The sequence below is a fragment of the Rhodofomes roseus genome (assembly GCF_022264815.1).
Source record: "Rhodofomes roseus strain CIRM-BRFM 1785 chromosome Unknown C8Q71scaffold_8, whole genome shotgun sequence".
Lineage (NCBI taxonomy): Eukaryota > Fungi > Basidiomycota > Agaricomycetes > Polyporales > Fomitopsidaceae > Rhodofomes > Rhodofomes roseus.
Genome location: NW_025952964.1, coordinates 695,256 through 717,706, shown reverse-complemented (window position 1 = coordinate 717,706; position 22,451 = coordinate 695,256). Strand labels below are relative to the sequence as shown.

General features: G+C 55.8%; 11 protein-coding genes across 11 annotated transcripts; 4 read left to right on the top strand and 7 right to left on the bottom strand.

Annotated features, from left to right (window-relative positions):
- Window positions 1-135: 135 nt before the first annotated feature.
- Window positions 136-2,495, bottom strand: C8Q71DRAFT_560564 (concanavalin A-like lectin/glucanase domain-containing protein). Its single transcript, XM_047919361.1, has 9 exons — window positions 1,850-2,495; window positions 1,664-1,794; window positions 1,516-1,596; window positions 1,225-1,446; window positions 1,068-1,156; window positions 991-1,006; window positions 769-926; window positions 641-707; window positions 136-575 (listed from the first exon to the last, which is right to left on the bottom strand). The coding sequence occupies exons 1-9, from the start codon at window positions 2,022-2,024 to the stop codon at window positions 318-320; spliced, it is 1,197 nt and encodes a 398-aa protein (XP_047779811.1). The 5' UTR covers window positions 2,025-2,495; the 3' UTR covers window positions 136-317.
- A 1,148-nt stretch (window positions 2,496-3,643) lies between these two features.
- C8Q71DRAFT_560439 (sodium/hydrogen exchanger) lies at window positions 3,644-6,533 on the bottom strand. The gene is made up of 5 exons (XM_047919359.1): window positions 6,160-6,533; window positions 5,594-5,668; window positions 5,465-5,541; window positions 5,200-5,406; window positions 3,644-5,144 (listed from the first exon to the last, which is right to left on the bottom strand). The coding sequence occupies exons 1-5, from the start codon at window positions 6,424-6,426 to the stop codon at window positions 3,704-3,706; spliced, it is 2,067 nt and encodes a 688-aa protein (XP_047779810.1). The 5' UTR covers window positions 6,427-6,533; the 3' UTR covers window positions 3,644-3,703.
- Window positions 6,534-8,024: 1,491 nt separating this feature from the next.
- Window positions 8,025-10,710, bottom strand: C8Q71DRAFT_560368 (FAD/NAD-P-binding domain-containing protein). The gene is made up of 11 exons (XM_047919358.1): window positions 10,298-10,710; window positions 10,060-10,247; window positions 9,731-9,995; window positions 9,504-9,676; window positions 9,341-9,451; window positions 9,239-9,286; window positions 9,114-9,186; window positions 8,784-9,054; window positions 8,528-8,727; window positions 8,264-8,469; window positions 8,025-8,211 (listed from the first exon to the last, which is right to left on the bottom strand). The coding sequence occupies exons 2-11, from the start codon at window positions 10,233-10,235 to the stop codon at window positions 8,055-8,057; spliced, it is 1,680 nt and encodes a 559-aa protein (XP_047779809.1). The 5' UTR covers window positions 10,236-10,247; window positions 10,298-10,710; the 3' UTR covers window positions 8,025-8,054.
- A 3-nt stretch (window positions 10,711-10,713) lies between these two features.
- On the bottom strand, window positions 10,714-11,955 carry C8Q71DRAFT_754380 (uncharacterized protein). The gene is made up of 5 exons (XM_047923489.1): window positions 11,709-11,955; window positions 11,609-11,655; window positions 11,443-11,556; window positions 10,952-11,389; window positions 10,714-10,895 (listed from the first exon to the last, which is right to left on the bottom strand). Exons 1-4 carry the CDS (start codon window positions 11,792-11,794, stop codon window positions 11,124-11,126), a joined length of 513 nt encoding a protein of 170 aa, XP_047779808.1. The 5' UTR covers window positions 11,795-11,955; the 3' UTR covers window positions 10,714-10,895; window positions 10,952-11,123.
- Window positions 11,956-12,905: 950 nt separating this feature from the next.
- Window positions 12,906-14,555, bottom strand: C8Q71DRAFT_754378 (60Kd inner membrane protein-domain-containing protein). The gene is made up of 5 exons (XM_047923488.1): window positions 14,389-14,555; window positions 14,278-14,338; window positions 13,426-14,232; window positions 13,264-13,368; window positions 12,906-13,213 (listed from the first exon to the last, which is right to left on the bottom strand). Exons 1-5 carry the CDS (start codon window positions 14,424-14,426, stop codon window positions 12,998-13,000), a joined length of 1,227 nt encoding a protein of 408 aa, XP_047779807.1. The 5' UTR covers window positions 14,427-14,555; the 3' UTR covers window positions 12,906-12,997.
- Window positions 14,556-14,582: 27 nt separating this feature from the next.
- C8Q71DRAFT_754375 (elongation factor 1 beta/delta chain) lies at window positions 14,583-16,012 on the top strand. The gene is made up of 5 exons (XM_047923487.1): window positions 14,583-14,778; window positions 14,985-15,312; window positions 15,371-15,533; window positions 15,585-15,674; window positions 15,736-16,012. Exons 1-5 carry the CDS (start codon window positions 14,720-14,722, stop codon window positions 15,741-15,743), a joined length of 648 nt encoding a protein of 215 aa, XP_047779806.1. The 5' UTR covers window positions 14,583-14,719; the 3' UTR covers window positions 15,744-16,012.
- Window positions 16,013-16,139: 127 nt separating this feature from the next.
- C8Q71DRAFT_560078 (anti-silence-domain-containing protein) lies at window positions 16,140-17,464 on the top strand. The gene is made up of 4 exons (XM_047919355.1): window positions 16,140-16,371; window positions 16,420-16,507; window positions 16,582-16,927; window positions 17,027-17,464. The coding sequence occupies exons 1-4, from the start codon at window positions 16,351-16,353 to the stop codon at window positions 17,151-17,153; spliced, it is 582 nt and encodes a 193-aa protein (XP_047779805.1). The 5' UTR covers window positions 16,140-16,350; the 3' UTR covers window positions 17,154-17,464.
- A 310-nt stretch (window positions 17,465-17,774) lies between these two features.
- C8Q71DRAFT_856949 (uncharacterized protein) lies at window positions 17,775-19,653 on the top strand (the record flags this gene model as incomplete). The annotated part of the gene is made up of 4 exons (XM_047927352.1): window positions 17,775-18,713; window positions 18,767-19,015; window positions 19,074-19,254; window positions 19,319-19,653. 4 exons carry the CDS (start codon window positions 17,775-17,777, stop codon window positions 19,651-19,653), a joined length of 1,704 nt encoding a protein of 567 aa, XP_047779804.1.
- A 222-nt stretch (window positions 19,654-19,875) lies between these two features.
- C8Q71DRAFT_560062 (uncharacterized protein) lies at window positions 19,876-20,757 on the bottom strand. The gene is made up of 2 exons (XM_047919354.1): window positions 20,178-20,757; window positions 19,876-20,124 (listed from the first exon to the last, which is right to left on the bottom strand). The coding sequence occupies exons 1-2, from the start codon at window positions 20,537-20,539 to the stop codon at window positions 20,040-20,042; spliced, it is 447 nt and encodes a 148-aa protein (XP_047779803.1). The 5' UTR covers window positions 20,540-20,757; the 3' UTR covers window positions 19,876-20,039.
- C8Q71DRAFT_560160 (uncharacterized protein) lies at window positions 20,758-21,746 on the bottom strand. Its single transcript, XM_047919357.1, has 3 exons — window positions 21,083-21,746; window positions 20,964-21,024; window positions 20,758-20,910 (listed from the first exon to the last, which is right to left on the bottom strand). The coding sequence occupies exon 1, from the start codon at window positions 21,648-21,650 to the stop codon at window positions 21,087-21,089; it is 564 nt and encodes a 187-aa protein (XP_047779802.1). The 5' UTR covers window positions 21,651-21,746; the 3' UTR covers window positions 20,758-20,910; window positions 20,964-21,024; window positions 21,083-21,086.
- Window positions 21,747-21,774: 28 nt separating this feature from the next.
- C8Q71DRAFT_560145 (uncharacterized protein) lies at window positions 21,775-22,254 on the top strand. The gene is made up of 2 exons (XM_047919356.1): window positions 21,775-22,171; window positions 22,232-22,254. The coding sequence occupies exon 1, from the start codon at window positions 21,898-21,900 to the stop codon at window positions 22,126-22,128; it is 231 nt and encodes a 76-aa protein (XP_047779801.1). The 5' UTR covers window positions 21,775-21,897; the 3' UTR covers window positions 22,129-22,171; window positions 22,232-22,254.
- Window positions 22,255-22,451: the final 197 nt, after the last annotated feature.

Genomic DNA, 22,451 nt, shown 5'->3' with positions numbered 1-22,451 from the left:
TCGGATTCGACAGATCTCGCGCAACCTTGTTTGACGGCAAGTTCCATTGACGGAATGCGGCATGCCTATCTCCCCGTTCCTCCCGCGACTAACGACAAAAGGATGTAACCACATCGACGACGACACATCTGCCACTATGGATTGAGTGCAGTCATAGCGTAGACGTGCACAAGTACTCGCAATCATGAATCCATATGGCTGTAAGTGTCCAGGACGACCATTTTCCATTACCCACCGAGCCCCTCGGCCCTTGTAACCAATTCACAAGAGGACCCTGAAGATGAGAAGCCGAGAAACGAGTGAGAGGGTATCATTCACTACACCGCCGTCCATCCCACGAGCACGAAAGCGGCGCCGACCAACACCCCGACCTCCGCACGCCGCGTCGCCACCGCACTGGAGGCCGCGCCCTGCGACGCCGGCGCACCGCCAGTGCCGGTCGCCGCCGCCGCCGAGGAGGACGCCGACACGGAGACGTTGAACTGGCCGTCGGACGTGAACGCCTTGATGTACTGGATCTCGAAGTACGCGAAGGTGTAGTCGGACGTCCCGTTGAATACCACGCTGTTTTGGTACTGCGTCGTGATGTGAGCTCGGCGGACGCATGTCGTCGAGCAGGAGCAGAAGAGGTGATACGCACGCAGCTGTTGGCGTCCAGCGTGCCGCTGGTGGGGCATGTTTCGTTGTACACCGATGGCTCGCCGGCCCTGCGAGGTGGCGATTGGTGAGATAGGTGGGAATGGTACTATGAATGAAGGAAGTACTGACCAGTTCCCGCAGAGGGTGATGTCGAGCACGAGGGATTGAGGGCCGAACTTCTCTGAGATGTCGCAGGACGAGGAGGGGAATGCCGCCGAGGGAGTACCCCAGTCGGAGGTATCAATTGAGTTTGTCGCGGAGGATACGGAAGAGGGGATGTTCGCGCGCTAGATGTGGTCATGGCTGGGTCAGATAGACGGTGAAGTCCTTGTTTATGCTGTAGCCACGCACACTCCAAAACCATATGCTAGGCAAATAGCGGGTTGAGTTATAAAGAGTGAGAGAAAGAAACAGACAAGCCGGCTTACAAGATACCAGACGGATCGAACTGCGCAGCGTAGACCCCTCCTCCGGCAGCAGCGAAGGCTTCACCCGCGCTATCCCCGCTAGTATCAAGCTACGCGAGCGCAGACACCAATCCGTGTTCAGCCATCAACACACACCAACGCAAACACCGCGACGCACGACAGAACACCCGTTATCACTCGCCGCCGACGAGGTGCAGTTCGCGTTCGTCAGCGTGCCCGTCTGCACGCTCGTGTCGTTGACCCCGAAGCACCTGTCAGTGCCGCCGGTGTGCAGCGCGTACTGGTTCGCCGCCATCCGGTTCACGGTCTCGATGATGTCGATCTCACCGCCGGAAGGCCAGGTCACGCCCGCTTCGGTCGTCCAGAAGCTCGGCCAGACCTACATGTGTGCGAGGCATTAGTGAGCTGCTCCGTGTTCCTGTGTGTTTCGAGTGAAGAGGTGTCTTACGGAGCAGCCGTATGGCAGGTGCGTGGCGTCCAGCACGAAGACGCTTCCGATGGGGAAGTCGTCCTGGCTCGTGATGCGGACCTACCAACCGATTGGTATGCAAACAATCAGTCTATGCTCTCAGCCCCCGTGCGACACTTCCACTCACCGTGTCTCGCTTTTGGTTAGCCTGGACGTAGGTCGTGTTGTCCACCTTGATGATTGCGTTCCCCGCGGCATTGACGTAGTACGCGAGCTGCTCCGCGGTCGCCTGCGCCTCGGTGACCCAGTTGACATCACCTGTGGGTTCATTGAGCCTATGGTGGTACCCGACCCCTGCATACATCCTGCGCACCGTTTTGCAGTAGGTCTGGAGCGCCAAACCAGTCCCATCCATCGAAGAAGCTCGAGCCGGAGTATTCTTTGGCGAGCGTGTATGTGCCCGAGCTTGCCCGGCTCTGGAGGGCGTCACGTCCGGCGGCGGCAGCCTCGAAGGGGAGGACGGTGGTCAGGGTCCACAAGGTGTGCATGGCAGGTCGAAGTTTCCCCTGCGGTTCGTTTTGGCGGTGCTTGCTTTTGAACGATACGAGGCGGCTGTCACGGCGAAATTAGCCCGCGTTCATACGTTGTCTAGAATTTCGCGATAGAGTTCGCCTTGGTCCTGTCGAGCATATTCCTAGGACAGAACCCTGAAGGTCGGCGGGAACGGCCTGAGAGGCACATATCCTTGCGGCACAAGTTGTCTATGACATGCCCGATCACGGTGTTTGGGTGAAAAGCTCCGCGCAGATGGATTAGGTTGTGCCAACCACCACAGTGATACTGTACAGATTAAACACGGACACACCTGCGCAGACACAGTGTCAAAGTGCAGTTGCTTTGTTTCTCGAGGGCGTTGCTGGCGCGTCGAAGCCTTGAAGCAGCAACACTCAGACGACAACATCAGGCGGCAACGTTGTGTAGGCCCCATCTCGTGCGGTTTAGTCTTGTACAAGGCATGGTCGCCAATCTGCTCGCCCGGAAGAATTTCGCTGGGACAACCGCAGAGGCGCTTGGATTCAGGTACGCTGGGTGTACGTGTCTCTATTGGGATACATCTACCATGTCCGACTGAGCGCGATCGAGCACTAGAAAGGCTATCATGAGCGTACACCGCTGTCTTTGCGTGACTCTACGAGGCGCCATCACCTATCAAGCATCACAACTCATTAGGAAATATTGTTCAAGGGACATGTGCCGTACCACTGGTTGGTATGCCTTGTTCAGCGGCGATGTCTGCCAGGTCCATCCGCACGATCAGTACAAGTAGAGCGACCTCCACGAGCGTCACGATCGTTGTCAACAAGAGCACGAACCAGCTCGCCGTTGTCAGCGGCCGCCCAAAATTCTGCTTGCCAACCTGGCCGATGGTGGGCAACGCATGAGCCCACGTGCGCCTGACATGTTTGTCGGCGAAGTCGTGGCGGGATTGTCGGTGACGCAGGAAGGCAACTACATAGAGGAGGCCCGCGAGGATGGCATACACTATGCCAACTACACATCGGGCATGAGTCGTGTGGTCGATCGTTGTTCCGCGAACAACGTACTGTCTGAAAAGCGCTTGTCAAACAAGCGCAAGATGGTTAAGGAATAACCAAAGGTCGCCATCGCACCGCGGGTGTAGGCGCCATCGAATGTCCGTTGTCTTGCCCGAAGTTCAACTGTCAAGAGGGGAACGGGCTACAGTGAGTCTGCAGAATTGCGTCGTGGCAGGGGAAACACGTACGAAGCGCAGTGTCATCTTCAGTGAGATAGAATGAATCTGCCCGATGCCCTCTGCGAGTCATGTCAGCAGTGTTCCCTACTTTGTCATTCACTAAAATATACGCAACATCGCCGCATTAAATCCATGTCACAGAGATAGCAATTCGGAAATGGAGCAAACACGCGCGGAGAATGCCCACGCTAATATGAGGAACGCACACGACCGTGCCTCAGACGCAATGCGACCTTCGGAGTCTGAGACTTCTAGTCTTCTGGCTTTGGACCAATATGTAATTTCGTCACCTCGTTCAAGGCGTGGCGGTCAAGCAGAAAGACCAGCAACATAGAGACCAAACTTCATGTTCACCACAGAGATCGTCCAATGTATATACTGACTATGCAATCCAAACAAAAACACAAAGGAATAAGATAGGAGAACAAGCGCGACGCACGAATTGAAACCCCTCTACGTCACCCGATCGCGGGTTTGGCCCTCACTGTCTCGTCGAAGCATCGGGCTCGCCAGCCCACGCTCCGTCCTGCTCTGGTCGATATCGACGACGGACTGGCTGCGCACCGGCTCGGCCCCGGCATTGGCGGCGCGCGTCGCCGCGGCGGTGAGGTCGACTTCCGGTCTGTCGTCCGCCTCCTCGTCGGACTCGACAGGCGTGCCCAACCGCGTCCCGGAGGTCGTGCTCACGCCGGATGTTCGCCGAACCTTGCGCGCATGCCACACACGGCTCGCGGTTGCGTTGGAAAAGAGCGGGAGTAGGTACTGCTCGTCGAGCTGCTGGAACCATTTCCCTTCCTCGGCCACCACTCCATTGGACGGGCCCGCAACCGGTGGCCCTTCGCGGGGCTTGCGCCGACCGCCTGGGGAAGAGAGGCCGTTCATCGGTGCTGTCGCAAGCGGGAGGACCTCGGCGTCCGAATCGAGCGAGTCCGACGACGCTGCGGAAAAGATGTTGTTGTTCGGGATGGGCGTATTCTGAATTTGATGGTTGTAGAGGCGCGGGCTGTGGACAACCCCTGCCTGCTGCGTCGCAAAGACGCTGGCTTCCTCCTCATAGGTGTTCCAGCGCGAGTTGCGCCTGCTATACCAACCATTCCGAGCGAGCGGGAAGTCTTCCTCGTCGTCACTGCTGGCTTCGTCGTCCTCTACCCCGGTCCTGATTCCCAGCACCTCGAGCATCCGAGCTGTGGTGCCCCCGAAGACGACGACGGTAAGCACCACGACGACGAGAACGGTGATCCGCAGCGTCTGCGCGTTGTCGCCCTTGAACCCGGCCGCGAGCGCCACGCCGACTGCACCACGAAGGCCAGCCCAGAAGAGCATCATCTGGTACGAGTGCGGGAGCTCCTCTTGGCGCTGCCCACGGACGTGTCGATGGAACAGGTTGATCGCCTCCGACAGCGGGAACACCGCTGCGTATCGCGTAAAGACGACGGCGACCGTCGTGATTGTGATGAAGATCGGCTTGACGTAGTTCGTGACCTTCTCGGACGACGGCGGGCTCGTGAAGAGCGACAGCCCGAGGTAGATGAAGATGAAGTTCTCCGAGAGCTGCGCGAGCGTCGAGAAGATGTACTTTGTCGCGCGTTGCGTCCTCCGCGACATCGTGTGGTACGCATAGTGCTTGAGCGTGATTCCGCAGAACAGCAGCGACACAATGCCGGACATGGACAGGCCGTTCGAGAAGAAGTAACACGTGTAGGCGGAGAGCGCGACCAGGCACGACTCGATCGAGGGGTACAGCATCAGCGACGAGTGCTTCAGGATGAGCGACATTCCGAGGCCGAAGACGACGCCAAGCGCCATCGAGACACTGAACGACAGCAAGAAGATGCCGATGCCGTGGAAAAGGGATGAGACGTAGATCTCCGTGCCATGGAATTGCGTCAGGGTCCTGACGTTACGTGATCAGTGCCCTCTAAGACAGACTCGACGTGTGCGGTACTCACTCATACATGACGATACTGACTGCGTCGTTCAGCAGACTCTCGCCGAAGATGACGGTGTACAGCTTTGGGTCAACTTTGTATTGATTGAATATGGCGAGGATCGTAACTGGGTCCGTCGCAGATAGTGTCGACCCGAAGATGAGGCATTCTATCAGCCCTACTTCCAGGTTTTCAAGGCCCAGGAACGAGTAGATGTAGACCAGGACGCTGTGCTGTACGTGGTAAGTGCATATCAGAACAATACCGCAGCACCGAGCGTACGCACCCGACACCAACTGCGGAGATGAAGGTCCCAAGGAACGCGAATGTCAGTATGGAGCCGAAGTTCCGGAAGAAATTTTCCTGGTTGGGTTTTGTAAGGTCAAGAGGGCGTGGTTCTTCGAGAGATACTCACCTGCTTCAGTTCATAGCCTGAGTTGAGGATGATGGGCGGCAGCAGGAGGTTGAAGAATAGGGTGTGTTTGAAGGTCTGCGAAGCATATGAGTCCGGACGTCGAATGTAACATCGTTTCAAGTGATGAGGGGTAATTACAATGAGAGACGGGGTTGAACGACGGTACGAAGTGACGATATCATTGTAGCTGAAACTGCCTTGCCCACACTAGGCAGCGAGGTTGTGACGGAGACCAGCGCTTGCAACAACGCAGACAGGACAGAACATACAGGTACGTACGAAGAGAAGCGGGAACAACGCGACGCAACGGATGCGATGTCCGCCCAGTGCAGATTGTTGCGCCGCATCGGCTCTTCTGAGCAAACGAAATAATCTCCAGGTATGGAACCGAGATGGAGGTCACTATAGGCGCGACTCGAACACCACAGCAACTCTGACCACGTTCCTCGGACCGAGTACAGCGGTCGTACATGCGCACGGTCTCCACGGACCCAAGTCTCACGAGCTCCCTTGCGCGCACAGGAGCAGATAGCAAGAGGGGGGATGCAGTACGAAGGGACACTCACCAGCATTTCCCGAATCATAGTCCCCGGTGCGAGGCGCACTACCAAACCCACGATCATGCCTCCAATAATCGCGACGAGGGTTTCGTGAATTGCGCGTATCCTCTTGATCTGCAGATAGTAGGACGTCCATAGCGAGAGAACGAGGAGGCCGCAGACCAGGAAGAGCGACCATGACGAGTAGTACTCTTCTTCCTCTACGGGTGCAGGGGTGGCTGTAGCGGAGGGGATTGCGGTTGTTGGCGATGGCGAGACACTTGACGACGACATCAGAGCGAGATTCGAACACAATCCCGATTGTCGTCCCAGATGTTAGACGGCCAGCACAACCAGAGCGAACGAGTCGTAGCGAGCAAGTTGGCGGGCGAAAGCTATGCGCCCCACGTAGTGGAATAGACGCCCCGTGTCCGAATTGGGCACTCTAGGCGCTCCGTATTGGATACCTCCTCCTCCTCCAACAGTCCAACAGACCATCTTACACAACTCTTACACCTCGCAAGGCAAGTTTCCCTCATCTGCACAGAGCTGTGATGGAGCAGCTCCAATGGCATTTAGATATTTTCAACCGTCTTCGCCATTTGCGAAAGGTCACATCCACTGGGGGGGTCACTAGCACTGCGGATGATGTCGAAGTCCAATATGTATGTTCTCCAGGCTACCCTCACTATATCACCCTGCTCTCTCATGACACTGTTGTTGGTCAGGTCTCCCCCATGTCCCCGGATCGCAGTGGTACATCCTACGACCGAGAGTCATCCCCTCCGGGACCTGCATCTTACACCGTTTCAAATCTATTCGCGCGCACCACATCCTACGATCGTCGGCCTGCTAAGGCTCTGAGTTGGGTTTCCGACTTTGACCAGGACGAAAGTTTGCGACAGCTCCCTCGAAAGCTCAGCGACCGCATCCCGCTGGAGATCATCTGGTGTACTTATCATCGAATGGCCCATCGATGACAACCAGAGTCTACTGAACTGCGCACTTGTTTCATCTCCATTTCTGCAGCACTGCATCAAGCTCCTGTATACCGATATCCTCATCTCGCGTCCAGAGGCCTTCGGCCGATTGGTACTGTCGGGATATCAGCACACTGCCGTAAGAGAGCGTCTCTCGCACACACGGTCGTTGCGACTGAACGGTGACTTCGTGGTCGCTACGAAGGACGGATTGGACGCTCCGCGGAAGCCACTCTCGATAGGAACCATTTCCCCTGGAGCCTTATCGACACTCTGCCCGTCTCTCGAGTGTCTGACCTTCCGCAATTGCACGGCTGCGCCGGCCCACCGTACCTTCTTCCGGACAATTCGCCTCTGCGCGTCGCTGACAGAGCTGAACCTATTCAACGTCACATTCAGTGATTTCCGGGATCTACAGCGTGTCATGTCCGCTCTGCCACGTCTCCATAAAGTCGCTCTCGATCACGTATGGTATCTTGGCCACGAGACCCATGTCCCGTTGACCCCCGACGACATCCAGCTCAGAATTTCAGAGTCGCGTCGTAGATCCTCGCGGGGTGCAGTGTTGTCGCAGCTGGATCACCTGCGCATCGGCGCCGACTTGCCGGCGAACATGGTCGTCGATCTCGTTGTCTGGCTCCTTAGCGTGTCTGACTGCAGGCCAATACGCACGCTGGAGGTGTGGCAGTCAGACTGGTATATTGCTCCAGTCAACAAGCTGCTCGAAGCTATCGGTCCATCACTGCTATGCTTGCAGGAGGACGGCAATGTGACGAATAGATCATCTGTCGTGTACTCACTATCGCTCTTGGTCAAAATGTACCATTATGTACGGGGCAAGTGCGAGTCTCGGACTGCAGTGTTTGGTGTACATGATGCGTAACTTCGACGTCGTGGTAGGACACACCATGACTTCACGTCTCGCATGGTGAATTTGTGTGCTCAGCTACCCTGAGCTCTCAGTGCAGCACGCTCTTCACGGAGATGCTTGATTTCATCAAGGTCAATTACCTTGAACGGCCACGTGAAGGCATTCCCCCCACTTCTCATCGTCTGCAGCTGCATGTCTGCAAGCAGCCCGTCGGCAAGCTGAGGCCAACTACATTACGGTCAATACATGCACTCGCCTAAGTTAACCGCTTCGCACTTACCTCCAGAATGCCACATCCCCGCTGTAGCTCTCGTTGGCATACGACAGAGCATCCGGGTAGCGCTGGCGAAGCCAAGCAGCGTTGCGGTTTGTCCACGCAACCGCTCCCTCCGGAGACAAGGGGAGGTGCAGGAAGCTGTCCTCGAGGAAGTATGAAGAGATCCAGTTTGCGGTGACTTCGTGGATGTAGCCGTTGTTTGTGGTGTACTGGAGAGAGCCGATCCCATGAGCGCGCCATACATCCGTTCAGTGAAGGATGCCTCACAATTGCGCCGTTGACGGCCAAATTTCTGCGGAGTATGTTCTTCGCTGGGACGATCCCCCTGTATAGTGATGGTCCCCGTTTGTCACCATCGTTGGGGCTAAAAGACGACCTAGCTAAGGTGGTATAGTTCCAATGATGATCTCCGCGTGGGGCTACGCCTCCGACGATTCGGCCAAGACCGAGGTCATTCATAGTTGTATCTAAGATAGCGCTGAGTTACCATCATCTTCTAGAGTTCGCGGAGTCTAGGACGGACCATCGAATACACCACTCCAGGACGATGTGAAGCCCGTAGCTAGGACTACAGCAGCAGCTGGAACCTTGCCGCCGTTGTCCAGAAGAATCGACCGGCTATCCGCACCGTATCCCACAGCACGGGCAGGTGCGAGTAATTTGATCTTTTCTTGCTTGACCAATGCATGGAAGCCATCCTTTCTGCCGGTGCCTTCGTCGTTCGTCCGCACCGTCCAGAGTGGGTTTGGCGCATTTCTCAAGGGTGAACCACGCGGAACGGAGAGCACCCAGAACTACGTAGGGTAGGGAGGATCAGTCACTTGAATACGCGACGTAGCAGTCCGATGCGTACTGAGGACCAAGTCAGAAGCGCCCACATGCCGCGTACGATCAGCGAACCAAGCCAGGTGGTGTGGAGGAAGCGTCTGCCGTCAAAAGGTTCAGTGAACGTAGATGGCCACTAGCGGGACGTCTTACTCCAGACCGGTGAGCAACTCCGCGTGCGGGGACAACACAGACAAGAATCTGCGATCGAATGTAAGCCGCTCCTACATAAGCCAAGAACACAAATGAACATGCCTGCTCTTCCTGATAGCAGCAGGGTACGGAACAGGGGTAGCCAGAACAGCATCCGTCGTCTTAAAGACCATAGAGACAGGGATATCGCGCCGCGCGAGATACGCCGCGATGCTGCCATGTTTATGAGACAGAGGCCACAGCCTTCAAATGATATGCTACTCACTCTTGCGCTGACTTTCCGCCCCCGATGATGACGACGTCGCCCGTCTTGCCTGCGCTGACGACGTCGGCAAGCCTCGAACCGAATTGGGAGGAGTGCAGAATTGGGCCCGAGAAGCACGCAGACTTCGCCTTCTCGGGTGTCAGTTCGTCTGGTATCCTCGGTGCGCTGCACCCCTAGTTCGTCTTCAATTAGTTTTTGAGCCCTCCTCAAGATATAAGATTTGATACCCCAGTACATAGCACGATTTTGTCGTATACAATGTCGTCAACGCTGTTTGAACCCAGATGTCTGACAGTGACTGTCCAAGCGTCGGTGTCTGATGGTCGTATCCTGAGCACTTCTACGCGATACTTAATCTTCCCAGGCAAAAACCTAGAAGCGAATGTCTCCATGTACAGTCGCATGTCCTCGCCAGAGAGGCGTCCACCGGTGGCGGCCGCGTCCGCAGGTGGAGGCATCGGTAAAGGCGAGAACCTGAACTCGCCATGCACGCTACGTGAGCATACCATCAGCACGATCACAAAGGACATTGAACATTAAAATATTGAACACCGACTTGTTGATCGTCAGACCAGGGTAGACGCGCTCGGCCGCCCAAACACCACCCGGACTCTCGTCGCGCGTCAGAACCTCGACGTTCTGAAAGCCGTCACGGAGCAGCGTATGAGCAGTAATCAGGCCTGCAGCACCCGCGCCGATCACTCCGATCCTAGTGAAAGTCGGTTGAATCATGGCGAAGAGGTTCTGGAGAAGCATGGGCGTGACATCTATTTCCGAGCGACAGACTCACGTACTGATGTATGAGTAGGGACAAGATTTTGCGCTACCCACGCGGAGTTACTTCGATCCTCCCGGGGTCGAGAGGCTATGTATCACTGAAGGAGTTGATATGCCGTCGGATTGGGCAGCGACAGTAGAAGCCAGGGTGTCGTGTTCTGTCTGCGAGGAAGGGCCCACGTTTATAAGTGACGAAGGCGGCCCGCAATCACTCGGAAGAAATGGATCAAACGCTCTCGCCAAACATGAGTTGAACTGAAAGCGGACAAACCGCCCGAATAAGCATCGGGACCGAACAGCGCCGCTTTACTAACGCTATAGAGGGGTCGACACGTTGAGCACTGCGAGTGAGCTAGATCCAGCGCCACGTGGAGAAAGAGACAATGGGATGTTAACGTTTCAAAATCTCAACCAGAGCCTTGAGTGCGGCGGTGTCCCGAAACACCGGTATCACAGAGAGCGCGACTTCGAATAGATTATCAAGGCGCTTCGAATGGTCGGACTGCCCGCGCTCTGCAACGCGCTTGACACAGGAAAATAACTTGTAGTCGAATGCTCCTTGTAGGCGCTGCTGAGATTGTTGACGGGGGCCGAACACGCAACCCTGTGCCCTAACTGGACGCAGGTCAACATGGTAATTGGACCTTTCATCCTACTGGGATCTCTCTCACCTGATAAACCGTATTGCCTTTCGCAATTGTATCGCCTTCTGCGGCTCCTTGGAAAGTGAGCTACGCGCCTCAAGCCCCTGTAGATCTCAACAACTTCCTGCGTCGTCCTGCCGAAGTGAAGCTCAACGTAACATAACTCAGCTACGGGCAAGATCCAGGTGCCAACCCATGGTCATGAATCGGTTATTTTGGCATCGAACACAAGGACAAGCAGACTGATCTCGACTGCGGCGACTACTAATGTCACCGCAACGACTATCCACCCAGCAGTGACGAACGGTCGTCCGTAGTTGCGTTGGCCTGTTTGTCCGACAGTGAGTATCGCGTCTTGCCATGTCTCTTTGCGGTGTACGTCGGCGAAATCGTGTCGTGCGTGCCGGTGGCGGAAGAACGAGATGGCCGTTAGGGCGACGCCGAGGACGGTATATACGAGGCCGACTTTTGGCCAATGCTCAGCATGAGACACGACGCGCAGGTGTATGAACACATACTGCGAGCGAAGCTTTTGTCGAACAGGCGGAGGATGGTGAGGGCATACCCAAAGTTCACCAGAGCTGTCCTCGCATACGCCCCATCGAATGTCCGTTGCCTGGCGCGCAGCTCGACTGAGGAAGAACAAATCAGAGAGGTCAATCGTCGCATGTAATGGGGGCGCACTTATTTCATCGACATCCTCAGGAAAGAATGAGTCTGCGCGATGTCCCCTATGCGAGCCTCGACGTTAATCGGGGTTCCGTCAAGCTCACGGATCGCATACCTGTAACGATGTGTGTTGTCTTCCTCGAGTGGCTGAAACCCGTCGTCGACGGCTGAAGAAGAGAACAACCTCCGGCGCGTGAGCATAGGCAGTAGTACGCGGACGCAACCTATACGTAGAGGAGCTGCGCTGGCGGGCCTCTACGACACATACGTATCTCCGGGATGGGTTTAAGTTGGTGATGCTCTAAGCGCCTTGCCATTTTACGTGAGTGTTTTTGTACGTATACGAACGTGAAGCTTCTTGCGTGAGACCGATTGGCGAGCACGTACTGTGGCTGACCCAGCTTTGCAAAACGGCCCAGCTATGCAAAAAGCGAAATTCCTCCCCTTCTACAAGGGCAAACCTCTCCGGGAAAATGGCATCGGAATCGCTTCGTATTTTACATTGTCGTGTCAGATGCTCAGACGGCGGCACGCAATACATGTTGCAGAAAAATTGCAAAGGTCTGTTTCCGGGCGTCCCAATACAGGTGTAACGAGAAGTCGATGTACCGTAGATTGGCATCCTCATTTCGTTATGTGCGTTCTGACCTACATATGGACTCGATACCTATCCAGTATGTTTGTCAAAATTTCCTGTGCCAGAGAAGCGACAGGAACATGCTCCTTTGCACCGTGCAATGACAGGGAGTCGCAACATACAGACAATATGCGGACTCTTCCGGTGCCGAAACAAACTCCGCCACAATGAGCGGTGGCGAGTGGCAATTGGCGCGTACCCGGCATTGCCGGCGCGCGAGCGGGCTTTCAATATTTGAGGGCGCTAGACAAGCGCTAAATAACTGCACTCGATCTTTTGGCGGGAGGACGAGTCTCTCGTTTGCACGGCTGCCGAAAGCATGTTGCTGCCTTCGGAGACCCCCATAAATATTCATGCACACACTCAATAAGTATAAGAACGGTACTACGAGGCAAAAACCGCGGACCCTCCGATTTAGAGGGCGTGGGACAGCTTTGCAAACGCGTTTGCAAAGCTGGGTCAGCCACAGTAAGGCCAAGTCTGGCCAAGCACTGGCTCCGGAGTGGCTGTCTGGACAAGGTCTGAAAATGCGACGGAAGCCGGCCACGTGCGCCGGCAATCTTGATCCGAATACTGGCATTGATCCGCAGATCCAGTTTAGATTCTGCGGCCGCCTCATCGCTTGGTTCGGGACAAGCCGCCCTCGCTGGGCGACCAGGCGGAGGGACAGCGATAGACTGGATAGGCGATAGACCACACTGCTTCCCTGAGCAGAGTTGGAAGCAATCAATTAGCCCAAGTATACAGTAAGTCTACACGACGTTTGATTATCGCCTTCTCCTAATGGCAGCCTCCTGCTCCCGCTTTTTGTCCTGCCACCACTTCTTCAAAAAAGCGATGGATTCCATTATAGTTGCGGGCTTAGCCTGCTGCTGGTCCTTCACGATGGGGATCTTGAGTAATCTTTTGATGGCCGTGGGCCGCAAGACGAGGCTTTGTCCCATGAGTCCAATGATGCTCGTGATGATGTATACCATGGTGCCCTGTACAGGACATTCAGCCGATAGCCGAGAATGAAACGAAACGTACATACTGTGGGAAGGTTCCAACAAAGCGGTATACTGACGAGAGACATGACGCGGAAGAGGTTGACCAAATGAGCGGTTTGAGGGGATGCTATCATCTCACGGGCGCCCAACTACAAAACCAATAATCAGCACCCATAAGATACGAATGTCCATTCGCGCAAACTCACAGTGAGCTGGAGGTTGACCAGCACAGCGGCGGCGATGGGCAAAACACCAGTAGGGTCCGCGACCGTCAGGTCGGGCAGATAGGATAGTCCGCTGTACTTCAGCTGCTCGACGGGCAGGTCGCACAGCGCCTTCACGCCGAAAAACATGCCGAGCGTGATCGGGAGCTGGACCAGAGGGAGCAGAGCCATCGAGGCCATGCTGACGCCCGCCTTCTCGTAGATGCTTTGCTGCTTCAGAGCAACCTGCTGTAAGAGAATCATGTCCTTGCTCTCCTGCGCGAGCTGCATCTTCTGCCGCAGCCTGCTGATCTCTTCCTGGTGGGGTGCCAGGGCGGCGGTCGAGCGCATGGATTTCACAGTGAGAGGGAAGAGAACCACCCGCGTGATGAGTGTCGCGCCCACGATCGTCCAGAACCACGGCATGCCCGTTGACACATGAAGCGCCTCCATACCCCACCGACAAAACCCTGCAGGCATCCAGCCGACCAGTCCGAGTGATGCGAGGTCGCCATACTGCATGGGTGGGGGTGGAGTTGATACGAGAGCAGAGATGTCTACCGGAATGTCTGTCGGCACACTCGCCAGCTCGCTGCCCGTTACCGGAGCATTTACTGCAGCGGTTATGCCTTCTACAGGGTCAACCGGCGACTGTTCCAGTGCCCAAGGCTGCTCCGGAGCAAACTCCTCGGCAGTCAGTTGCTTATCAACAACCGGCTCTTGAGGAGCTTTTGGGGAGGAGGACCACCAGTAACTCCGCGCATTATGGGACAGTCCACTGGGCCGCAGCGACTGAAGTGGTCTTGTACGCTGGCGGACATCAGAAACACGTTTATGTGCGTAATACTGACTTACATATAGTAGGATAGGAGCGGTCAACCGACTCTGAGAGTGACATGCTGCTTGCAGCGACACTCTGTTCAGGCGTTCAGGCACCGTACACCCGGGAGCCGCTCAAGCACTCACCTCGAGCCCAAATATCCCAGCCTATGCACGTAAACCATTTTTCATCTACTGAAAAGCCTGTTCCACCAAAAGTGCGGTTGACTGGATGGTAGCAGAGCCGCGGCGACTCTGGTCAAGCGTGGAGGCGACGGGATGAAATGCCAGCAGCCACAGCGTCTCGGCTCGCCGGGGAGGATCGAAGTCCTCCGGCGTCTCTGCCACGCGAAGTTGACTCGGCCCTGCCCTGAAGTCAGCTCTAATTTTCTCGACTTGCTGAACGTGCTTCAAACCATCCATCGATCCCAGACCCTCATCCTCCCTCTCTTTTACTCCTCCTTCTCCTCGCCGTACCATGTCTGTCGATCTCGCAAAGCTCAACTCCCACTTGTCGACCAGGTCATACGTTGAGGGGTGAGTTTTTCGTCCTTTCGGCGCGAAGCGTTCCAGCGATGGACGCGCGTGAAGTGATGAATACTACGCTATGGTCCGTGTTTCCAAGAAGCGACTAGACACCGCTGCTCAAGCATGCCGACAACCATATTTACCTAGCCTTCTGATCCTCTTGCGTCTACCTGCATTTGCCCCGAAACTCGTTGACTGACGAAATTTCTCGGCAGCTACACGCCCTCGCAGGCCGACGTGCACGTCTACAAGGCGATCACCTCTGCTCCTGACGCGTCTGCTTCCCCCGCTGTCGCGCGCTGGTACAACCACATCAAGTCCTACACTGCCGAGTTTGAGTCGTTCTCCGGCTCCAGCAAGGCCGGCGAGGCGTTCTTCGGTGGTGCTGAGGCCGCCAAGGAGGCTGCTGCTGAGGACGACGATGAAGTCGACCTCTTCGGCTCCGACGATGAGGAGGAGGATGCGGAGGCAGAGCGCATCAAGGCAGAGCGTGTCGCCGCGTACAACGTGAAGAAGGCCGCGAAGCCCAAGACGATTGCCAAGGTCTGTACTCGCTGAATGGGCCCTACGTTTGGCGTGTGCTCACCATGCTATCATGCAGTCTGTTGTCACCTTCGAGGTGAAGCCTTGGGATGATGAGACCGACATGGTGAAGCTCGAAGAGGCGGTACGCGCCATCGAGATGGAGGGTCTCGTCTGGGGTGCGAGCAAGCTCGTCCCGATTGGTTACGGTATCAGGAAGCTCCAGGTCACCCTCGTCGTTGGTACGTCCATCTATTGTCGCTCCGCAGACATCTGCTAAAGAGCCACCGCAGAGGACGAGTTGGTCTCCCTCGAAGACCTCCAGGACAAGGTTGCTGAGTTAGAAGACTATGTCCAGAGCTCCGACGTTGTCGCCATGCAGAGTGAGTTCCTTTTCCCTTAGTCCTACCGTGGGTTGCAGATGCTGACCGGCCCGCGTTGCAGAGCTATAAGCGGTCACACACTGTATCCGTGTTTTCCTCTGTATCTTGGGTGTCGTGTTCTATGAAGGTTACCAGTAGTTGTGTGTACGGATCTTACGAGAAGTTTAGAATGCAAATGTGCTTGTAGTTGTCACATCGTTTCTCACTGCGCCGGCCTCGAGCTCGAACTACCACGACAATTCCGCGTTTGGTTCACTCACTGCACGGGCAGTGGGCATCGCTTCAGAAAGCTTATTGAGTCTTCCGATATCAGTCGCTAATTTCACCATGGGATGCTTGGTCTGGGTCTCTCATTTCCTCATGAGATTCATGTAAGGCCCTTAATGTCCTCGGGGTGGGCGGTGCGCTGTACTGAACGAGTCGTTCCATTCGTGATCGGTACTCGGTGCATCAGTCGCGCACAAGTTTGCGCAGTTTGCGGCTTGAGCGCGTGAAACACGCGTTTGTCACGTATGAGTGACACGTAACGCGTTTGTGACACTACGCGTTCCTTCGCGCAAGTGCCAGTGGGCCACGGTTAGTCCACGGTCTCAGGACCGCACTTGTCCCTCGCGCCCATCCATCATATCCTCTTCCAAGTCTGCCACTCAATTGCACCTGGAAGGATTCACGTACCATGTCTATTGTGACCATCAGGGTGCGTACTGCCACGCTGTTGTGGCTATGCTGCTCATGCATATCACAGAACGTAGAATTCCTCAACAACCCCGCGAGGTTCTCGGACCCATATCACTTTCGCGTCACTTTTGAGTGCATAGCACCCCTTCCAGAAGGTGCGTCTACCTGCTCGTGCCCCCGATCTCGCATTCAGCATCGAAAGTTCATGCGTTCTGACCGGTGTCTGCAGATCTGGAATGGCGGCTCATCTACGTCTCTTCGCCGGGAAACGAGGAGCTGGATCAAGAGCTGGATGATTGTCTCGTGGGGCCAGTACCAGTGGGAGTGAACGCGTTTGACTTCGAGGGTTCAGCCCCAAACCCATCCAAAATCCCGCCTGAGGACGTCCTTGGTGTGGCAGCATTGATTCTCACTGGCTCCTACAAGGACCAAGAGTTCGTTCGCGTGGGATACTACCAGAACACGGAGTACGATAACGAGGAGATGAAGGAGGCGCTTCCAGAGCCGATTCGTTTCGACCGCCTTGTGAGGGATATCAACTCGAAGCCGCGAGTGACGCGATTCCAGATCAAGTGGTGCGTGTTCTATCAACGGGTGCGGAGCAGAAGACCTCGTTGCGCTCGTTGGTGTTGTGTGGGTGTGAAAGGTCTAAGTGCTTACCTGTGTTGTTGTAGGGACATCACACCGCAGCAACGGACCGGGCAAGCCATCGGAGCGGCCACCTCCGCGGCGGTGCCTTCAGCCAATGACCTAGATATGGAGGACGAGCCCAGTGCAAATGGCGAAGACAAGTCGTCATGACATTCGACTTGAGCCTCCGGTCCACTTCCTGCTTTCTGGGTTCTGCAAGCGGAACGAAGGGCGATCGCGAACTGTATTACATCTTACTTGTGTGCTTTCTATTAGTTGTCCTAGTGTCTATGCTAACTCGCTGACGTCCTGCATACCATGTCACATCGCAATGATACCTATTGTAGCATGAACGCCGCGTTGTTCCGTTGGTCTTCTCGGAGACACCGAACCAGCAAGTGATCAGCAACTAGTACAGACCACAAGAATGCCTCCGTTCGAAGAACAAGGCTTATCAGGTTCATGATATGTTATCACATGCTGCTCGCAGCCTTCAACAGCTATGGCCCAAGTACAAGGATGCTCTGAACCTTGTGCGACCAACGCGGTAGGTGTTGTGTATAAGCGCTCAGATCCTACTGATCTCGTCGCTCATGGCACAAGGCCATGAGCCATGTCATCCGTGTCAGACGCTCTGAGTCTGCTACTCTCAACTTCCCATTCATAGGCTAGAGTCCGTGTACCAACTCCCCCACCACCGCCACTCCCCTTTCACCCCGCATACTGAGCGCTTACTCTGTTCTGCTTCTTGGCCCCCTCACAAAGACGACTCCCACCTCTAATTGCGACAGGATGCAGGCTCAACTGTTCGCCCAGCTCTTTTCCCAACCAGGCCCCCAACCTCTGCCTCCACCTCAGCAACACCCATCACCGTTCCCGTACTTACCCATGGACCTTCTCCGCAGGATCCTGCACCTCGGGAATCTGCGCAACAAGGACATCCTCTCCGTCGCTGCCACTTGCAGGACGCTGCAGCGGTGCGCCCCGATGGCCTATAATTCCATTCACTTCCCACTTGATGCGACGTGCGGGAGCATGCCCGGCTTGCTTCGGCTCATGGACCATCTCACCTTGCTCCTGCGGACGTTCGATGACAACAGAGGTCACCCGACCCACGTCTTCCGCGTCTCGCTCTTCGATCCTCGGTCATTTCCGGTGGAGGTCTCTCCGCCTGTGGAACAGGGCATCGACATATTCGATGCCCTCAACGAGAGCGCGGAGATGTATGCTCGGCTATTGAGCGACCTAGACTATTCCCTCGCTCAACTCATTGACCCGCAGACGACCCCGAACCTAAGGGCCTTCATCCTCGACGCCTCCGCGACAGGCCAACTCCTCCCATTCTTGCGCACGCTGATGGAGCTCGCGCGGGACGACCAGCGTCCCCTCGCTGAACTCGGCCTCATTCGCGTGTGCACAAGCGCAGGCGTCACTGTGCCACTGCCTTTGACGAATGACAGGCCCACCATGCCTGTGCGTAATCTGCAGGTCAAGCGGATCACGATCCGCTCAGAGGACGTGCAGCTCTCGCGCGCGTTCCTGGCCCAGCCTGTGGGTGTGCGTGCTCTGGACTTCAGGGAGAGCGTCATGACGAGCGAGCCGTGGGAGGCCGTCTTCGGGGGTGGCTTGCGTACCACCGGGTCTGCCCGCACGGTGAAGCAGTTGTGTCTCACGTGCGGCGGACGCAACCCAGAATTTGAGGACCACTCTGAGTTTGTAAGCTATGCGTTGGTAAGTGCCATGCTCCTGGGTGGCAATGCTGTTCTAACAATGCACCATGATAGGCGACAGGATGGGGCAGCCTCGCGACCCTCTCGATATCTGCATTCTTCAAGCTGGAGCACTTGACTGTGCTTGGGCAGTGCCCGCTACGCCGGCTACGACTTACGGTGAATGTGGATGACCAGTTTATGCCCGAGTTTGGGCCGCATCTACTATCGGGTATCCTCGACATCTTCCCCAATCTAGAAGAGATTGTCTTAGACCATATGAGAGCAACGCTGTACAGTTATTCGCTCACCGAGGAACTCCTGGTGCGTGCTTTCCCCTACGATGACAGGCTTGACGTTGACCCGGACCGTGTACGGGCAGGTCGAGTGGAGCACGACTGTGCGCCAGACCCCTACTTTGCGCGTACTCGCGCTCTCGGCTCTTTTTGTGGTGGAAGCAATCGATTGTGGATCTGACTACGCTGATGTCGGAACCGTATGCTCGGACGTCGAGATGAGCGATAGCATTGAAACGAGCCTCAGCCTATCCGACAACCTGTCCAGTAAGTACCATGTTCTCCCTGCACGTTCGCAGCGGGCCGTCATTGACATTCCACCCCGATGCAGACAAAGCCAATCCGATGTCCCCAGAGTACTTCTTCGACGAACTGGTGGCATTTTCCGAGGACTTCTTCGATAGACACCTCCACTCAGAGTCCCTACAAGAACTGCGTTTCCTCTACGAGGACCCAGAGTCTGGCTATACCGAGTCTATCGGCTTCCGGCCTCACGCAGTGTCTAGGTTGGCACTTCTTCCAGATGAAGCTGAGAGGAGAGCCTACGTGGCGGTTCATGTGGACACGGCGTACGATGTGTTCTGGCAACCTAGGTGGAGGCAGAAGCCGGACGACTATTTTAGGTCCTTCCTCTACACGTACGAAGATCGACAGAACGAAGACTAGTTGGCCTGGGAAGACGATATGGTCAGCGCATGCTCCTTCCCAACTATGTATATGCTAGTACTGTACTAATGCTGTAGAATTGACGTGGACTGACGCTCCGTGGGGACTGCAAGACTTGTCGGTACACAAGTACAACACATGAGGGTTTACTCTCCCTAGAACACAAGGCCCATGCTTGTCAATCCATTGCATCAGTTCCCTTATGTCCTTGTTCCGGAACAGGTCCTTCTCCGGTCAACGCCCCTTCGCGAGTTCCACAGCAAATTGCGCTATATCGTCGATGGCGTCAGTAGCGACGGCGCTAGCACCTTGTACAGGGGTGTCTTCACGAAGTTCGGAATGTGTCCATGAACCCAGCGTACGCGTAACGCAGGTGCCTGCGGTCATCAGGGTACTGTGATGCAGGGAAGTACCCCGGCCGGTAGGTGCGTGCCTTCATGCATGATTCGGGCAGGTCTGTTTCTGCCTTGCCTACCCGCCCGCAAGGTCATTAGCAGCTCCGAGTAGGGGAGGCGGAACCATACCTTGACTGCGAGAATAGCACAAACGACGTTCCGCTAGGGTCCGCGTCCTCTCCACTAATGTAGACAACACGGAACGGATCGCCTTCAGGCCGTCCTTCTCCTACGCCCGCCTCCCTGAGCGCACGCACAGCGTTCATGACGTACCCATGCGACATCTGCGTATACTCGGCCTCGTTCATCCCGACGGATGTCTTGCCCAGCGCCCAGATGCACGCGTCGTGCTTGGCGAGGCGCTTTGCGAGGTCGGGAGGGTAGCTGAGGAATGTACTGTACTCAGAATCAGAGAGATGCAGGTCATACATATACGTAGTGTCCTTCTCTACAGAATGCTCAACGCATCCGTAGGCCACTTCGGCAGACATACGAGTCTGTCTGGCTTCTACAGCGCGGGCGGTATGCCGCCGCCGTTCGTGGACCTTCGTCGATGACTTACGCAAGCCCCGCGATTTCTACGCCAAGATAGCAGGCAGGTGGCTGTTAGTTCCCAATGGTCTTCATGCGCGACGACTACATGCGGCAGCATCTCTCGAGCCGCTTAATTGGTACCCATAGGGCGGAGGTTCGATCGCGCCCTAGAATATCCTCAAGCTACCACTGATCAGCTATACCGACCACATAAGGCAGGAATCAAGCTAACATATCGCAGACCGCCACGGTGGGAGCATTTGCTTTATGCTCCGCGGAAACAGGAACCCGTGTGACACAGTTATACCACAGTGACTTCGGCCATACACTGTACGCAACCGATTAGTTCGTGTCCACGCCTCAAGACGCAGATATACGTACATACAACCAATTAATGAAGACTGCTTGACCAATGTTCATACTCTCGACCCTAAGCTGTTGGCTGGAGACTTGGATGAGGCACGTGCGACAACGGAAACGGGCTCATGGTGAGCTCATACCTTCTCAAGTCAGAACCTGCACGGACGTGGTCGATGTCCTCACTATACGAGGCATTGGACGGCCTGGAACCTCAAGCATCGGCGTCGGTGGTGCCGAGTCATCCAACTCTTGTTCCCCAATCTGCGCGAGCAACACCTCCAGCTTGGCATAATCCTCCTGCAGCTTCTGCAGCTCCTCCTTCAGCCTCTCGTTCTCCCCCCTCAGCTCTGGCTCCATCGCCGCACGTCTTCGAAACTCTTCGTTCTCCAACGTCCGCCTGTCCCTCGCAGTGAGCAGCTGGGCTTGCCCCTTCCACTTCTCCACCTCCGCCTCGAGTAACCGGATCCGCTCTTCGTAAGTCCCCTTGATCATCCGTAGCCCATCCTTCACTTGTCCCTCTGCGAGCTCAGCCCGCTCGAGCAGTTCGTTGTTCTCCTTCGTGACCTCGCTTGCGTGCGCGGAGGCCTTGCTGTACATGTCGCGGAATAGGTCGCGGTCTTTCTCCGCGTCGAGCTTCTTGCGCCGGAGCTCGTCATTGACGGTTTGGAGCTGCTCGAGCGTGACGGACTCCGGGAGAGCGGCGTTCATGGTCTCCGAAACGTTGGTGACGAATGAGATTAGTCGGGTGTTGCTTGCGGCGAAGATGATAACGTTGCGCTAGAAGTAGAAGATGATGGTGCTGCTGTTCGCTCAGCGCTGGTGTGGGATGCGTCTTTGTACCCGGTGTGCTCGACGTGAGGCGGAGTCGATGAGGTGAGAGTTTGACGACATACATGCCCAGGAAATGACCCTCACTGGCGTGTTCGCTCCAAGGAGAGCCAGGGCCTGAATCTGAATGTGCCGCCCTGCGACCTCCGTCATGACCGTCTTCCGGACGTGGGCAGCGCCACCGTGGTGTGACAGTCTCAACCTTGGTCACACCTGTCACTCTCGCATCGCGGCGCGCTCTGCCACCAGATTCACGCTCTCTCGCCATGGTCATACCGGCCATAGACCTCATAGATTACTCATTCGAAGCGAACATATCACCCTCATCCGCGCTGCTGTGAAGCTCGCGCACTCTTAACCGCTACTACAGCCGGACAGACGACTTGATTATATACTGTATCGTATGTGACTTAGGTGAGTCTCACTACATCTGTATATAGTTTTGGCTCACCGTCTATTAGTGCTTCATCCTCGTCGCCAGCTGCGAAATGGGAAGGTCATTGGATTAGAACAGCTGAGTACGTTGTCCGTGATGAGTATGCCGACTGGCTATCTCGCCACGGCGAGAAGGGCCAGGATGGGGCTACGGATGGTGACAAGAGCGAGGATAGCGAGGACGTCCGTACTCCCAAATACAAGGTGCGTGTACGAGCCTCGTCCGTTGCTGTGCGCTCATACTTC

Excerpts from the sequence above, each read along its gene's own strand:
- C8Q71DRAFT_560564 (XM_047919361.1), bottom strand. The coding sequence starts at position 2,024 with ATGCACACCTTGTGGACCCTGACCACCGTCCTCCCCTTCGAGGCTGCC. Across the intron at positions 1,447-1,515 it reads ACCTGCCATACGGCTGCTCC|GTCTGGCCGAGCTTCTGGAC; the intron begins GTAAGACACCTC and ends GCACACATGTAG. Across the intron at positions 576-640 it reads CGCTGGACGCCAACAGCTGC|TACCAAAACAGCGTGGTATT; the intron begins GTGCGTATCACC and ends ATCACGACGCAG.
- C8Q71DRAFT_560439 (XM_047919359.1), bottom strand. The coding sequence starts at position 6,426 with ATGTCGTCGTCAAGTGTCTCGCCATCGCCAACAACCGCAATCCCCTCC. Across the intron at positions 5,542-5,593 it reads CAGGCTATGAACTGAAGCAG|GAAAATTTCTTCCGGAACTT; the intron begins GTGAGTATCTCT and ends AAACCCAACCAG. Across the intron at positions 5,145-5,199 it reads GTCAGTATCGTCATGTATGA|GACCCTGACGCAATTCCATG; the intron begins GTGAGTACCGCA and ends ACGTAACGTCAG.
- C8Q71DRAFT_560368 (XM_047919358.1), bottom strand. The coding sequence starts at position 10,235 with ATGATTCAACCGACTTTCACTAGGATCGGAGTGATCGGCGCGGGTGCT. Across the intron at positions 9,187-9,238 it reads GAGTTGCTCACCGGTCTGGA|ACGCTTCCTCCACACCACCT; the intron begins GTAAGACGTCCC and ends TTTTGACGGCAG. Across the intron at positions 8,728-8,783 it reads CTGGAGTGGTGTATTCGATG|ATACAACTATGAATGACCTC; the intron begins GTCCGTCCTAGA and ends GCGCTATCTTAG.
- C8Q71DRAFT_754380 (XM_047923489.1), bottom strand. The coding sequence starts at position 11,794 with ATGCTCACGCGCCGGAGGTTGTTCTCTTCTTCAGCCGTCGACGACGGG. Across the intron at positions 11,656-11,708 it reads GACAACACACATCGTTACAG|GGGACATCGCGCAGACTCAT; the intron begins GTATGCGATCCG and ends AGGCTCGCATAG. Across the intron at positions 11,390-11,442 it reads CGACAAAAGCTTCGCTCGCA|TCGGCCTCGTATATACCGTC; the intron begins GTATGTGTTCAT and ends ATTGGCCAAAAG.
- C8Q71DRAFT_754378 (XM_047923488.1), bottom strand. The coding sequence starts at position 14,426 with ATGGTTTACGTGCATAGGCTGGGATATTTGGGCTCGAG. Across the intron at positions 14,233-14,277 it reads CCGCTCCTATCCTACTATAT|CGTACAAGACCACTTCAGTC; the intron begins GTAAGTCAGTAT and ends GATGTCCGCCAG. Across the intron at positions 13,214-13,263 it reads TTTGTTGGAACCTTCCCACA|GGCACCATGGTATACATCAT; the intron begins GTATGTACGTTT and ends TGTCCTGTACAG.
- C8Q71DRAFT_754375 (XM_047923487.1), top strand. The coding sequence starts at position 14,720 with ATGTCTGTCGATCTCGCAAAGCTCAACTCCCACTTGTCGACCAGGTCA. Across the intron at positions 14,779-14,984 it reads ACCAGGTCATACGTTGAGGG|CTACACGCCCTCGCAGGCCG; the intron begins GTGAGTTTTTCG and ends ATTTCTCGGCAG. Across the intron at positions 15,313-15,370 it reads AGCCCAAGACGATTGCCAAG|TCTGTTGTCACCTTCGAGGT; the intron begins GTCTGTACTCGC and ends GCTATCATGCAG.
- C8Q71DRAFT_560078 (XM_047919355.1), top strand. The coding sequence starts at position 16,351 with ATGTCTATTGTGACCATCAGG. Across the intron at positions 16,372-16,419 it reads TGTCTATTGTGACCATCAGG|AACGTAGAATTCCTCAACAA; the intron begins GTGCGTACTGCC and ends TGCATATCACAG. Across the intron at positions 16,928-17,026 it reads ACGCGATTCCAGATCAAGTG|GGACATCACACCGCAGCAAC; the intron begins GTGCGTGTTCTA and ends GTGTTGTTGTAG.
- C8Q71DRAFT_560062 (XM_047919354.1), bottom strand. The coding sequence starts at position 20,539 with ATGTCTGCCGAAGTGGCCTACGGATGCGTTGAGCATTCTGTAGAGAAG. Across the intron at positions 20,125-20,177 it reads GTGCTATTCTCGCAGTCAAG|GCAAGGCAGAAACAGACCTG; the intron begins GTATGGTTCCGC and ends GCGGGCGGGTAG.
- C8Q71DRAFT_560160 (XM_047919357.1), bottom strand. The coding sequence starts at position 21,650 with ATGAACGCCGCTCTCCCGGAGTCCGTCACGCTCGAGCAGCTCCAAACC.
- C8Q71DRAFT_560145 (XM_047919356.1), top strand. The coding sequence starts at position 21,898 with ATGTGCCGCCCTGCGACCTCCGTCATGACCGTCTTCCGGACGTGGGCA.